General features: G+C 48.0%; 1 protein-coding gene across 3 annotated transcripts in view; it reads left to right on the top strand.

The window, feature by feature from the left end:
• Nucleotides 1–14,392, top strand: part of TRIM67 (tripartite motif containing 67) — a 53,806-nt gene that overhangs the window by 25,262 nt on the left and 14,152 nt on the right. For 2 of the 3 annotated variants that reach the window (XM_065919850.1, XM_065919848.1), the window contains 4 exons: nucleotides 7,848–7,943; nucleotides 9,466–9,588; nucleotides 10,494–10,604; nucleotides 12,057–12,216. In XM_065919850.1, the coding sequence (XP_065775922.1) occupies nucleotides 7,848–7,943; nucleotides 9,466–9,588; nucleotides 10,494–10,604; nucleotides 12,057–12,216 (490 nt within the window). The remainder of the gene's footprint in view (nucleotides 1–7,847; nucleotides 7,944–9,465; nucleotides 9,589–10,493; nucleotides 10,605–12,056; nucleotides 12,217–14,392) is intronic. The other variant, XM_065919849.1, reaches the window with a different exon arrangement.

Raw genomic sequence — 14,392 nt, 5'->3', positions numbered from 1 at the left:
TGGGGCTGCGGACAGTGTCAAACCAGCCACCGTGTAGTTGCATTACATCCTATCCTGACCATCTCCCCTGTTGTCAGGATTCACATGTTCATAGTCTGAAACCTCTGTGAAGAAGGAGCCTTCCATTCCCGGAACCACCGGCATCCCGCCCACCCATTATGGAGGGACTTAGGGAGGAAAAGAAAGGAAAGTCTGAGAGTGAGGTGGAGAAGGGGTGGCACAAAAAGTCACAAAAAGAGGGCAGGGCTTGACTGCCAGTGCCCAGGGCCAAGAGGGGGCTTTGTGCCCCAGAAACAGCGGGTTCAGAGTGGCCACAGGGATGTTTTAATTAAGCCCAATTGGAGAGGACTGAGACACAAGGAGTACCTGGGGGCAGCTTATCAGACAGAATCCGGGACAGAATCCACTCACTGACCGGTCTCTGTACGGCACATTCTAGGTGCGCAGCGCCCTGCCGCCCGCATGGAGGAGCACAGGACGGCCTGCGGGGCAGCGGGAGCTGGGCCCGGGGATGCCAGGGGGGCTGATGCACTTCCCAAGGACTTCCCATCTCACAGAGAGGGAGACACACCCCGGGAGGAGGTCCAAGGACACATCCTCTTTGGGGAGGGAAGCAAAAGATCTATAGGGGGCGTTTAGGAGCCATGTCTGGATCCTTGGTGTCTAACTTCCTGCACTTCTACCAGGTAATCCTGATATCAGAGAACAAACACCTCGTTTAAAAGGCGGCAACTTAGGGGCTTCTCCAGAGACTGTGGCAAACATGAGAATTATCTCTGAGGCTGTGTGAACTAAAAGTATAAATAGGTCCTAGCAGGGTAATTTTGGTAATTCATGTCTTAGTCTGTTTGGGCTTCTTTAACCATACCGTATAGTCAAGGCAAACTGGAACTGGTCAAACAGGAGATGGCAAGAGTTAATGTCGACGTTTCAGGAGTCAGCGAACTAAAATGGGCTGGAAGGGGTGAATTTAACTCAGATGACCATTATACCTACTACTGTGGGCAAGAATCCATTTGAAGAAATGGGGTAGCCATCATAGTCAACAAAAGAGTCCGAAATGCAGTACTTGGATGCAATCTCAAAAACGACAGAATGATCTCTGTTCATTTCCAAGGCAAATCATTCAATATCATGGTAATCCAAGTCTATGCCCTGACCAGTAATGCTGAAGAAGCTGAAGTTGAACAGTTCTATGAAGACGTACAAGACCTTCTAGAACTAACATCCAAAAAAGATGTCCTTTTCATTATAGGGGCCTGGAATGCAAAAGTAGAAAGTCAAGAAACACCTGTAGTAACAGGCAAATTTGGCCTTGGAGTATGAAATGAAGCAGGGCAAAGGCTAATACAGTTTTGCCAAGAGAACACACTGGTCATAGCAAACACCCTCTTCCAACAACACAAGAGAAGACTCTACACATGGACATCACCAGATGATCAACACCGAAATCAGATTGATTATATTCTTTGCAGCCAAAGATGCAGAAGCTCTATACAGTCAGCAAAAACAAGACTGGGAGCTGACTGTGGCTCAGATCATGAACTCCCTATTGCCAAATTCAGACTTAAATTGAAGAAAGTAGGGAAAACCACTAGACCATTCAGGTATGACTTAAATCAAATTCCTTACAATTATACAGTAGAAGTGACAAATAGATTTAAGGGACAAGATCTGATAGACAGAGTGCCTGAAGAACTATGGACAGACGTTCATGACATTGTACAGGAGGCAGTGATCAAGACCATCCCCAAGAAAAAGAAATGGAAAAAAACTAAATGGCTGTCTGAGGAGGCCTTACAAATAGCTGTGAAAAGAAGAGAAGCCAAAAACAAACGAGAAAAGGAAAAATATTCCCATTTGAATGCAGAGTTCCAAAGAAGAGCAAGGAGAGATAAGAAAGCTGTCCTCAGTGATCAATGCAAAGAAATAGAGGAAAACAATAGAATGGGAAAGACTAGAGATCTCTTTGGGAAAATTAGAGATACCAAGGGAACATTTCATGCAAAGATGGGCTCAATAAAGGACAGAAATGGTATGGACCTAACAGAAGCAGAAGATATTAAGAAGTGGCAAGAGTACACAGAAGAACTGTACAAAAAAGATCTTCACAACCCAGATAATCACAATGGTGTGATCACTCACCTAGAACCAGACATCCTGGAATGTGAAGTCAAGTGGGCCTTAGGAAGCATCACAACGAACAAAGCTAGTGGAGGTGATGGAATTCCAGTGGAGCTATTTCAAATCCTGAAAGACGATGCTGTGAAAGTGCTGCACTCAATATGCCAGCAACTTTGGAAAACTCAGCCATGGGCACAGGACTGGGAAAGGTCAGTTTTCATTCCAATCCCAAAGAAAGGCAATGCCAAAGAATGCTCAAACTACCACACAATTGCACTCATCTCACATGCTAGTAAAGTAATACTCAAAATTCTCCAAGCCAGGCTTCAACAGTACGTGAACTGTGCACTTCCAGATGTTCAAGCTGGCTTTAGAAAAGGCAGAGGAACCAGAGATCAAATTGCCAACACTTCTGGATCATCAAAAAAGCAACAGAGTTCCAGAAAAACATCTGTTTCTGCTTTATTGACTACGCCAAAGCCTTTGACTGTGTGGATCACAGTAAACTGTGGAAAATTCTGAAAGAGATGGGAATACCAGACCATCTGACCTGTCTCTTGAGAAACCTGTATGCAGGTCAGGAAGCAACAGTTAGAACTGGACATAGAACAACAGACTGGTTCCAAATAGGAAAAGGAGTACATCAAGGCTGTATATTATCACCCTGCTTGTTTAACTTATATGCAGAATACATCATGAGAAATGCTGGGCTGGATGAAACACAAGCTGGAATCAAGATTGCCAGGAGAAATATCAATAACCTCAGATACACAGATAACACCACACTTATGGCAGAAAATGAGGAACTAAAGAGTCTCTTGATGAAAGTGAAAGAGGAGAGTGAAAAAGTTGACTTAAAACTCAACATTCAGAAAACTAAGATCATGGCATCCAGTCCCATCACTTCATGGCAAATAGATGGGGAAACAGTGGAAACCATGGCAGACTTCATTTTTTGAGGTCCAAAATCACTGCAGATGGTGACTGCAGCCATGAAATTAAAAGCAGCTTACTCCTTGGGAGGAAAGTTATGACCAACCTAGACAACATATTAAAAAGCAGAGACATTACTTTGCCAACAAAGGTCTGTCTCTTCAAGGCTATTGTTTTTCCAATAGTCATATGTGGATGTGAGAGTTGGACTATAAAGAAAGCTGAGTGCTGAAGAATTGATGCTTTTGAACTGTGGTGTTAGAGAAGACTCTTGAGAGTCCCTTGGACTGCGAGATCCAACCAGTCCATCCTAAAGGAAATCAGCCCTGAATATTCATTGGAAGGACTGATGTTGAAGCTGAAACTCCAATACTTTAGCCACCTGATGCAAAGAGCTGACTCATTTGAAAAGACCCTGATTCTGGAAAGATTGAAGGCAGGAGGAATAGGGGACGATAGAGGATGAGATGTTTGGATGGCATCACCGACTCAATGGACATGAGTTTGCGTAAACTCCAGGAGTTGGTGGTGGACAGGGAGACCTGGCGTGCTAAAGTCCATGGGGTCACAAAGAGTCGGACACAACTGAGCAACTGAACTGAACAGGCTGGGTGGCTTAAACAACAGAGATTTATCTCTCACAGTTCTGAAGCCTAGACCTTGTTGTGTCTTTATATGGCCTTTTCCTCAGTTCATGTTGGAGGAGAGAGTTAAGATCTTTTCTTTAAAGGACACTAATCCCATCATAGGGGCTCCACCCTCAAAACCTAATCGCTTTCCAAAGTTCCCATCTCCTAATACCTCCATACCAGAGGTTAAGGCCTCAATATATGGATTTTGGGAAGACACAAACATTCAGTCCATAGCAACCCATATGTGATAGAGCCAGATCAAACAATTTAGAGGACTTTGGGGGACTTCCTTGGTGGTCCAGCAATTAAGAATGCACCTGCCATTGCAGGGGACATGGGTTTGATCCCTGGTCCGGGAAGGTCCCACATGCTGTGGAACAACTAAACCCATGTGCCACAACTACTGAACCCACCGTGTTGCATCTACTGCAGCCTGAGCACCTAGAGTCCGTGCTCTACAACAAGAGAAGCCACTGCAGTGAGAAGCCTGCTCACCAGAACCAGAGTAGCCCCCACTCTCCACAACGAGAGAAAATCCTGTACAGTAATGAAGACCCAGCACAGCCAAAAATAGATAAATAAATAAATTCTTTTTAGTTTACAGGTTTCTTTTAAGAAAGTAATAGCATCAATAATCTAAAAGGATAGTTATCATTATTAATTAGGATGATTAAATATTTTAAACAGTGATATTATTAGTAAAGTTCCCATGAGAACAATAGTTAAATTATTTTACAATTTACACTTTCAAAGGAATACAAAGTTATTATTTTAAAAGAACTGATGTAAGTTTAACAAATTAGAAAAATTTGCACAAAAAATTAGACTGTTTAAATCAGTTCAGCACTTCTTACAACCCAGAAATCAAACTGAAAACATCCTGTTAGATAAGTATCAGTGCATTATTATGTCCCAAATATTAACTAAAGAACATTTAAAATGTCCCATTTTGGTGTGATCAGGTTTAAAAAGTAGCAAAAGAGGATTTGGGGAAAGTTCGAATTATATTTCTAAGTATAATAGTGCAAACTCATATGAGGAGAGGACCCACTATAACAGAGAGATGAAGAATCTTTCTGAGACACACAGCTAACAAACGACAGAGCCAAGATTTGGCTATATGCCCCAGAGTCCTCTTGCTTAATGCATTGTGGTAGTCGCTCAGTCGTATCTGACTCTTTGTGACCCCATGGACTATAGCCCACCAGGCTTTTCTAACCATGGAATTCTCCAGGCGAGAATCCTGGAGTGGGTAGACGTTTCCTTCTCCAGGGGATCTTTCCAACCCAGGGATCAAACCTAAGTCTCCTGCATTGCAGGCAGATTCTTTACCATCTTAGCCACCAGGGAAACCAGCTTAATGCATTATGAGGCCCTATAACGCCATCTAGAAGGAGGAGAGGGGTGGAGGCAGAAAACTACGCTATGCACCTAGAAGCTACTCCTTCAGGCTGCAGGGAAAGACATGATGCTAGGCCAGGAAGCAGGTGGTTTGGCCCTGTTGGAAATCCTGACATTTTTAAGCTGTCCGTCTAAACTCAGAGACTCTACAGCAAAGTAATTCTAACCTTTAAGAAATAGGAAGGCATAAAATACAATGTTTGATTCAACTTAAAAGTCTATTCAGTCATTTAAAAATACTTATCTTCTGTCTGGATATTTCCTTTCTTTCCAAGAGTATCGTATGGCCACAGAGACTGAACAACCCATTCTCATTTCGCAGATGGCAGGGTCTTCCTCTGACTGTGGCGTTCTCCAGGATACTGGAGTAGATTGCCCTTCTGTTCTCCAGGGAATCTTCCCAGCTCAGGGATCAAATCTGGGTCTCCTGTATTGCAGACAGAGTCTTCACCATCTGAGCCACCAGGGAAGCCCTTCTCTAGGACCAGAAGAACACAGTTTTCCGTGTCCCCTGCTGGCCCCCTAGACAGTCCTTGTGGAAAAGAAGAAGGGCGTGTCTCAAAAAACTGCAGCCAAATACGATATGCTATGAACCAGTAACACGTTGCCAATAAGTAATGTGTCCCTTGAGAAATGGTTTCCACCTTTGCCACCCAATCCCTGGTTCCTTTGCCAGTAGAACAACCAGGGCCAGTTCCCACAGTGCTGTCACCTGGGCAAGGAGAGCTGACTTGTGGTCCCACCACATGGGAAGGAACTGAGGTCAAGAAAGGTGTTAACACAATGTGTGCTTGTTGGGTCAGGACGTCCTTGGAGGGGGACCAGCTCTCACATGGGAGTCCGGGCTCTTCCTTCAGGCCTTTGCTGCACCCTGCTGGGCTGGGGTCAGAGGCAAGTCTGATGAGCCTGGAGCAGTGTAAAGTGAGCTGTGAGTTCATTCCCCTTTCAGCTGGGTGTCTGTCTAAAGCCACCGGAACCTTTCAAAAAATCACTTGTTCTGGGCTCCTTGCCAAGCTCCCGGATCTATTTGCCAAGTAGGAAGCAGGTCGAGAGCAGGGCTGGGCTGCGGGGAGACCGGAGCTGGTGGGGGCAGATCCATGCTGGCTCCAGTTTCCCGGGTGGAAGGAGGGGGACACTCACTAATGCGGCTTCTTGTGGACAAGTGTGTTGCCTGTGGATCTACAGGGATCTGTCTTGGTTAGCATCTCCTTCTAGAGGAGCAATTGCTTTGCTTTCTATTCAGCCAGTGAGTAGTTTTTGAGCCCCTATTTTGTGCCTGTCTAGAAAGACAAAGACAATGTCCCCACCATGAAGGAGTGCATAGGTTCCCAGGAATGGGCCTCTCCTTGAGGAGAGAAGGGGTGCAGCCTCCAAGGGCCCTCTTCTTGCAGTGAGTGGGGTAGGGAGGGAGGCACCCCTTTTCTGGACACAGATGATGAGTCTCAGTGACGCTGACCTCTCCAGCTCCTTCTGAGTGAAGTTATCAGAGACAGGCTGAGCTGCTAAGGATGAGTGCAAAGATCTGTGCTGCCCAGGACAGCAGCCACTGGCCACACATGGTGGCTGAAAACTTTAAGTAAAATTGCAAGGGCTCAGAGCAGAGGCAGGACACTCTGCTATTCTTATGATCTCTATTGGATAGTCTTCCTGCATAGATAATTGCACCAGAATTGCAATTCTGAGGAGAGACACACAGCAAACAAACCTGTGTTGGGCAGTAATGAACATTAGGAAGAAGAATAAAGCAGGGCAAGTGGAGAGGCCTCTCGGACAGATCATATTTGAGCAGAGACCTAAAGACAGTGGAGAGTGGGTATGACCCAGCTTTTCTGGCCCCATTTTTCTCTCTGCCCTCAGCTTTTTAATTTTAATTTGAATTTTTAATTCAAATTTTTAATTTGAAACATGAGAGTACCGTTAAAAATCAAGGGCATCAGGAGGTTTCCCTGGTGGTCCAGTGGTTAAGACTCCACACTTCCACTGTAGGGGATATGGGTTCAATCCTTGCTTGGGGAACTAAGATCCCACAGGCTGCAGGGCATGATCAAAATATAGATAAATAAAATTTAAAAGCAAAGGGCATCAGTCTATTCAATAGTGAAGTTTTGAAGACAAATTCGATTATGTGGGCATTTGTTTCATTGAAAAGAAGCCTGAGGCTAAAGGCTATAGATTTGACACCAGCCTGCAGCTCTGCCTTTGGGTCCCAGTAACAGATCAGAGTAAGGAGTCTCAATTGCTAAGGGGGCCACCACCATCCCTTCTACATGATGACTGGGGACCCTCCATCCACATGGCTCAAGCTCATTTCCAGGTCTCTTTCCTACTCACCCCTCTTAGGCCAAAAGGCAACTGTGTACACATGAGGTGGGCAGAGTGTGGCCTGGCACCTGGGGTGCCCACACATTGGCATCTGAGTACCCTACCGATGGGCGTAGAGCTTCTGTGGGAAGAGTGCGGGCCAGACCCGGTCAAGTCTATACTTGCTTCTTGTCCTGGGTCCTGTCAGCCCCAACCAGTTAGCTGAATGCTGCTTACTTCTATCCAGCTTTGGGGTGCAGACAGTTGAGTGCAGGTCAACCAACACTTTATTGCTAGAAAAACAAGCCCATGTTGCAGAGACCGGGCATTGATAGGGATCCCTCCACAGAGGACAGCTCTTGGTTATACCCTGTTATAAACATAGCTTTCAGGGTAAAGGGCAGACCAAATGCCTTTAACACCTAATTTTCCTTTTCAACCTGTAATATCTTTTAGGCCCAGCTGTCTCAGGCCTTAAATGGAGTTTCCGATAAGGCAAAAGAAGCAAAGGAGTTTTTGGTTCAGCTGAAGAACATTCTGCAGCAGATCCAGGTGAGCCGAGACCCCACCTCTCTGCAGAAGGGATGTGAGACACGGCTGAGGAAAGGGAAGACCCCTGGCAGCCCTTCTCAGTGTTGAAGATGGGGAGGCCCAACTGCTCCCTGCACAGCCTCAGATGTCCCAGACACTACACACCCAAACCACCGGCACCCATGAGCCATCCGATAGGAAAGGGATCTTGCTTGAACTCAGAAAGAATCATAGAAAGAGAACCAGGCAGAAATAATGCATGGCCATACAGTGCTACCAGTGTCCATAAACAGTGCTGACATACCAAATGCATCATAATATAAAAGCATCAGTTACTAAATAAATGTGTTTACTGAGCACCCATGCTGTGTCACGTACAAGCCCGACACAGATCAATACACTGCAGTCTGTGGCCCCGGGAGCTCTGTCTGTCAGGGAGAGAGTGTATAAATGCACGCAGGGAGGAACTTTCACAGAGATCATGAACGTCCTGGTGTCTGGGTGGGAAAGGGGGGCCGAGGGCACTGAATTCTAAACCAGCTGATAGAAGCCGTCTTTCCTAATAAGGTAAAGCATAGAATTTAGCCACCAGACGTTTCCTTCCCTGTTTCTGATGTTTCGGGACACCAGCTGTATCCATTTGGTAGGGTTGCTATAACAAAGCGTCATAGACTGAGTGGCTTCAGCCCCAATAACCTATTTCCTCACAGTTACGGAGGCTAGAAGTTCAGGATGCAGGCGTGGGCAGGGGTGGCTCCTCCTGAGGGCTGTCTCCTGGGCTGGCAGACAGCCACCACCTCCCTGCGTCCGCAGGCGGCCCTCCCTCTGTGCCTGCCTGTGTCCTCATCTCCTCTTCTAAGGACGTAGTCATGTTGGATCAGAGCCCAGCCTAGGGACCTCGTTTAAGTTACTTCTTTCAAGGCCGTTTCTCCAAACACAGTCTTGTTCTCAGGTCATGGGGGTTTGGACTTCCTCCTAGGAACTTGGGGCAGGGGTGGGAGAAAATACATTAGTCCATGACACGAGGTCTGAATCCAGGCTGCTCTGAGAGGTACTGAAGGATTCTTTTTCACAACTGAGAAAGACAGATCCTACAGCCAGAGCACTGGGTTTTGTTTGTTTTACTGTTTCCCGAGAATGAAAAGTGAACATATGTTCTAGAAATTTTGAAAAGTAGAAAATAGCAGACAAAAGTAACAGAAGTTCACCAATATCTCACCCCTTTAAGTGGCCACCCCACTATTTTGACACGCTATTCCACTAGTGTGCACACACACACACACACACAGAGTATACAATTATGCTGCACACACTTGCTGCTTTTTCTCTTAAGTCCCTCATGAGTGTTTCCCACGACACTGAAAACCCTCACAAACCCGCATGGCTCAGGTGACGTTGAATATTCGTTCCAGCCTCTGACATGCTGAGGCTCACACGCACGGTCTCTGGTCTAGGAGCAGGACCCGCCTGCTGACGCGGCTGTGTCTCTAGCACCGGCCACGTCTCTGCGTGCCTGCTCCCTAAAGCCCTCTGCGTCCCACAGGAGAATGGCCTGGACTACGAGGCCTGCCTGGTGGCTCAGTGCGATGCGCTGGTCGATGCTCTGACCCGGCAGAAAGCCAAGCTGCTCACCAAGGTCACCAAAGAGAGGGAGCACAAGCTGAAGGTGGGTCCCCTCACAGCCTCCCTGCCCAGGGTGGGGGACCACGCGGTGTAGACACGGGGTCAGTGTTAGTTGAGGGTATGAATGAATGAACGAGTGAGGGGAGGAAGCACTGAGCAGGTTCCCTGGGACCTAAGCACCCTCGTGTCACTTTGTCTGCAATAATCGCCATGCCTACTCTCCCTCCAAAGCGGGGACCAGACACCTGAATCCTGCTGCTTTCAGTCAGAAGTCCCCCCTCTCCCATCTGCTGGGCCCCTGCTTTCGGTGGAAGACACACACCCTGCTCTCGTCTTGCAGAGCAGAGATGGCCTCGTTGGATGACGAGGGCTGGGCTCAGGGCCCCGGCTTGGCCCCTCCGTCAGGTTCTCTGGCGTCTGGTGCTCGCGAGGTCAGTGCGGTGGCCAGTGACCACCGTGGAAAGGCAAGACTTCCCCTCATTCGGGACCAGGCCCCTGGTCCAGGCAGCTGCCCTGTGAACACCCTGCCTTGATGAAAATGACTCACTTCATGGTCTAGCCTCGATCTACTTCATAGAAATTTCCCAACTGAACCAGAAATATTACTGAAGGGCAAGAAGGAACGTGTGTTGGGGATGGTCCATGGTTTACCTGCAAAGCAGTTGAGCCCCTCAGTGACCACCCAGCAAGCGAGAGTGGGGGGCATGAACCGGTCACTTGGAAGAGTTCAGATTGTGTGCATTCTCTGCTTTTTATCCAGAGTTCAGGGAGTTTGCTCTGTTGGGTGTGGCAGCCTTGCTTATGGGGGAGTGTGTCCAATTACACCCCTGTAACGAGGGCACGTGGAGCTCAGGAACAGAGCAGCAGCAGGAGAGGGTACGAGGGAGTCGAGAACAGTGCTGCCTCCCACTGCGGCTGGGTAGTTACCAGGGGTCCTTCTCATGGCAGATGGTTTGGGACCAGATCAATCACTGCACGCTGAAGCTGCGCCAGTCCACGGGGCTGATGGAGTACTGCCTGGAGGTGATCAAGGAGAACGACCCCGCCGGGTTCCTGCAGGTGAGCGGGCTGGTCCTTCCTCCAACTCCATGGCCACGTCCCAAACTAGCCAAGGTTCTAGGAAAGTCCCTCCCCGTGGCTTGCTGTTGAGCAGACTCTCCTGTGCTCAGTGATTCCAGAATACATGAAATCTCATCTTGGCTGTTCTCACAAGCTCTGACCTGGCTCTGGGTCATCATTAAATGAGGAGGTCAAACATCACAGTCCCTAGGCCTGCAATGCCACGCTCTCATGGCTCGACTTCCTGGAACACCAGTGCAACATTTTCCCCACAGATGAAAGAAAACAGTCTTTTCCAGTCAAGCTGGAAAGATTGCACTGGAAGATGTGAGTTAGCAGAATCCACATGACCCCCAGTAGACAGAGTCCCACAGGTCTGGACAGAATACCATAGCCCAGAAAGCCCAGGATGCCTTGCTGGGCAACCCCTAGCAGCCAGGCTAATCCGGGTCACGAGCAACTCTTGGAAATACTTCTGTGACTCAAACAAAAGCTCAGTCCTCTGTCTGTGGGGAAAATGATGATTGGTCCCCAGGAAGGGTGCACAGTCATCATAGCTCTACAGGGACACGTGCAAATGTTCTGAATGAGCAAGACTTTCTCCAACAGAGAACAGAGCTGTGGGTTTGATACGGTGAAAGTTTGGAGCAGAAGCTGCAGAACAACATGGAAGAAAGACAGTGGGGGGGGGAGGGGGCGGCCCAGGACTGGGGCGAAGGAGATGCTTTTAAATGCTAGGACAAACCATTAGTGAGTTTCACTTTGCAAAGTGCGGGATCTAGCAAAAGTTGAATATGTAGAGTGTTTCTGTATATTTTCAAAGTATCATTTGCTTCCAGACGAACTTAGTTACTTAACAGAAAGAGACTCACAGACTTAGAAAGTGAACCAGTGGTTGCTGGGGGGAATGGATAGCTTACGGAATTTGGCAGGTTCATGGACACACTGCTATATACAAAATGGATAACCACCAAGGACCTACTGTCAAGCACAGGGAACGCTGCTCAGTATTACGTGGCAGTCTGGATGGGAGGGGGGTTTGTGGGAGAATGGATACATGTGTATGTATGGCTGAGTCCCTTGGCTGTTCACTTGAAACTATCACAAAATTGTTAATAGGCTATACCCCAATACCAAATGAGAAGTTCAAAAAAATAAATGAAAAGTATCATTTGCTTTACAAAAGTGTTTAGCCTAAAACAGCAAGTGCTTCTTTATAGGGAACATGACCTACCTGTGAAGATGATTTAAACAATATAATGCATTTTTATTTACCCCCAAGTCATACCGGCATGGGTCCTGTCATCTCTGCCAGGGTTTGAGAGGGCATGCTTAACACAGCCACCCCAGCACCCTGAGCCCATGCAGATGAAGCCCCTACCCTTTCCTCACCACCTGCTGTGCTATTTTTCCTTTGCATGTGGAAACCCTAAACTCTGTGCTTCCTTTAAGATCTCAGATGCCCTGATCAAGCGTGTCCAGGTGTCTCAAGAGCAGTGGGTCAAAGGAGCCCTGGAGCCCAAAGTGTCTGCGGAGTTTGAGCTGACCTTGGACAGCGAACCGCTGTTGCAGGCCATCCACCAGCTGGACTTCATTCAGATGAAATGTAGGGGTGAGCCGTGGTTGGCCCAGTTCAGTTGATGCTTCTTCTGGAAGAGGCATCCACTCTGCAGGGCAGCTCATGCATCGGAAGACGTGTGACCCTGGTGGGACACAGATCGGGAGGGGGGGCCTTCTGTGGCACAGACCTGGGTTCAGGTCCCAGTTCAGTGCCCCTGAGCTGGGTGACCCTGTGGGTGGCCCCCAGCGTGAGTCACAGTTTTCCCACGTATGAAAGAGGATCATCTATTCATTCAGAGACACCTATCGAGTGTTCGTCACCTGCCAGGCACCATCCTAGCTGTTCAGGACACAGTCGTGAACAACTCCACAGACTCCCTCACAAGACTGAGCTAGCATTCTAGAGAAGGAGATAGGCAATGATACAGCAGGGGGTGTGATATAACCTGATGGTGGCAGGTGTGACCGACAAGGTACTTTCTGAGAAGTGACAGCGTTAGTCGCTCAGTCATGTCTGACGCTTTGTCACCCCATGGACTGTAGCCTGCCAGGCTCCTCTGTCCATGAAATTCTCCAGGCAAGAATACTGGAGTAGGTAACCACTCCCTTCTCCAGGGGATCTTCCCAATCAGGGATCAAACCTGAGTCTCCTGCATTACAAGCTGATTCTTTACCATCTGAGCCACCAGGGAAGCCACTTTTTGAGAAGAAGGCATTAGTATGGGGGTTGTATTTCGAGGTGAGAAGGAAAGAGATGCAATATAAAGGAAGAAGTTTCCAGGAGCCAGAGGGCAGGTATAAGTTTGCTGTGTTCCAAGAAGAGTGAGATCAGAGGTGACAGCAGAGTGGAGAAGGTGGTGGGTGGCAGAGGTGAGTTCAGAGAGCCAGGGGGACACAGGCTATGGGTTAAGAAAAGGTTGCATAACTTTCCCCAGGTTACAAAATTAGCATGTGAGGTCACCCTGCCTCTCCAGAGACATTAAGGGTACATTCAGGGGAGGGAATAAAACTCTTTGGGGGTTTATTTTTTTAACCAATATATCAAAGAGCTGAGCACCACACCTACAGAAGCTGTGAACTCAGGAAAATGCTCACTTGCAAAGTATGTGGCCATTTTTAAACCGAAGACATCCAGTCTCTGTGCTCACTCCCACACTCAGTTTGCACCTGAGGTGAGGTTTGGAAATACCATCTGCCCCAGGTATGAATGAGGTGTGATTCTGGGAGCAGAATAAGCCTGGTCTGGAAAGTGGGGGTGCTGAAAGAGGCTGCTTGGAGCAGCTCCTGACAGGCTGGGGAGGTGGGATTCATAGAGGAAGTGGGAAAGAGAAAAGCAGTACCCAGGGATGGAGAGAGGACTCCTCCACACTGATAACCCAGGGTCCTGGGGCCAGTCTGCATGGAGCAGCCCTGAGACCACATCCATAACAGTGCTCACACCCCACTAAACTGTCCACCAAAATGTGGAAGATGGTGCCCTAACATCTGGAGCCAAATGGAAATCTGTAGTTTTTTAAAAAACTCATGTTGCAGTGTTCCCTTGGAAAAATGTCAGCATGGATTATGCATGCATGCATGCTAAATTGCTTCACTTGTGTCCACCTCTTTGCAACCGTATGGACCGTAGCCCCTCTGTCCATGGGATTCTCCAGGCAAGAATACTGGAGTGGGTTGCCGTGTCCTCCTCCAGGGGAACTTCCCAACGCAGGGATCGAACCCAAGTCTCTTATGTCTCCTGCATTGGCAGGCAACTTCTTTATCACTAACGTTACCTGGGAAGCCCCAGCATGGACTATATTTATTTCTAAAATCTCTGGAGCCTGAACACAACTAGAGAATAAAAAGATACTCCCAAGCTCACCTTGATAGAACTGATGATTCACTTGACTTGAATCCCTAATTCCATGGGTAGACTGTCCCATACTCTAAGACTGCCTCACCTTCCGGGATTTAATTCCCTAGGCCTTTAAAACGCTCCCAAAGGTTTCAATGTCTCTTTGTCTTTTGCCTGTCCCTCGCCCCCAACCACAACTTCATGGGTCCCAGGTGTGAGCTGCACGTGACTCCACGCAGAGGGTCTGGAGAGGCCTTGCTGTGCTGGGAGGCACATGGGGTCAGGCTCTGCTGCAAGTCCTGGGGAGCCGCTCCCGGGCCAGTGACGCTCAGTGGGCTGGTGGGGAGCGGACACCTTGTCCTCAGGGCTCCAGACTCAGAGGGGCGGCGGCAAC

This window comes from Muntiacus reevesi, chromosome 2 (genome assembly GCF_963930625.1).
Source record: "Muntiacus reevesi chromosome 2, mMunRee1.1, whole genome shotgun sequence".
Lineage (NCBI taxonomy): Eukaryota > Metazoa > Chordata > Mammalia > Artiodactyla > Cervidae > Muntiacus > Muntiacus reevesi.
The sequence above is the reverse complement of the archived record's forward strand: the minus strand, read 5'-3'. Positions and strand labels throughout refer to the sequence as shown.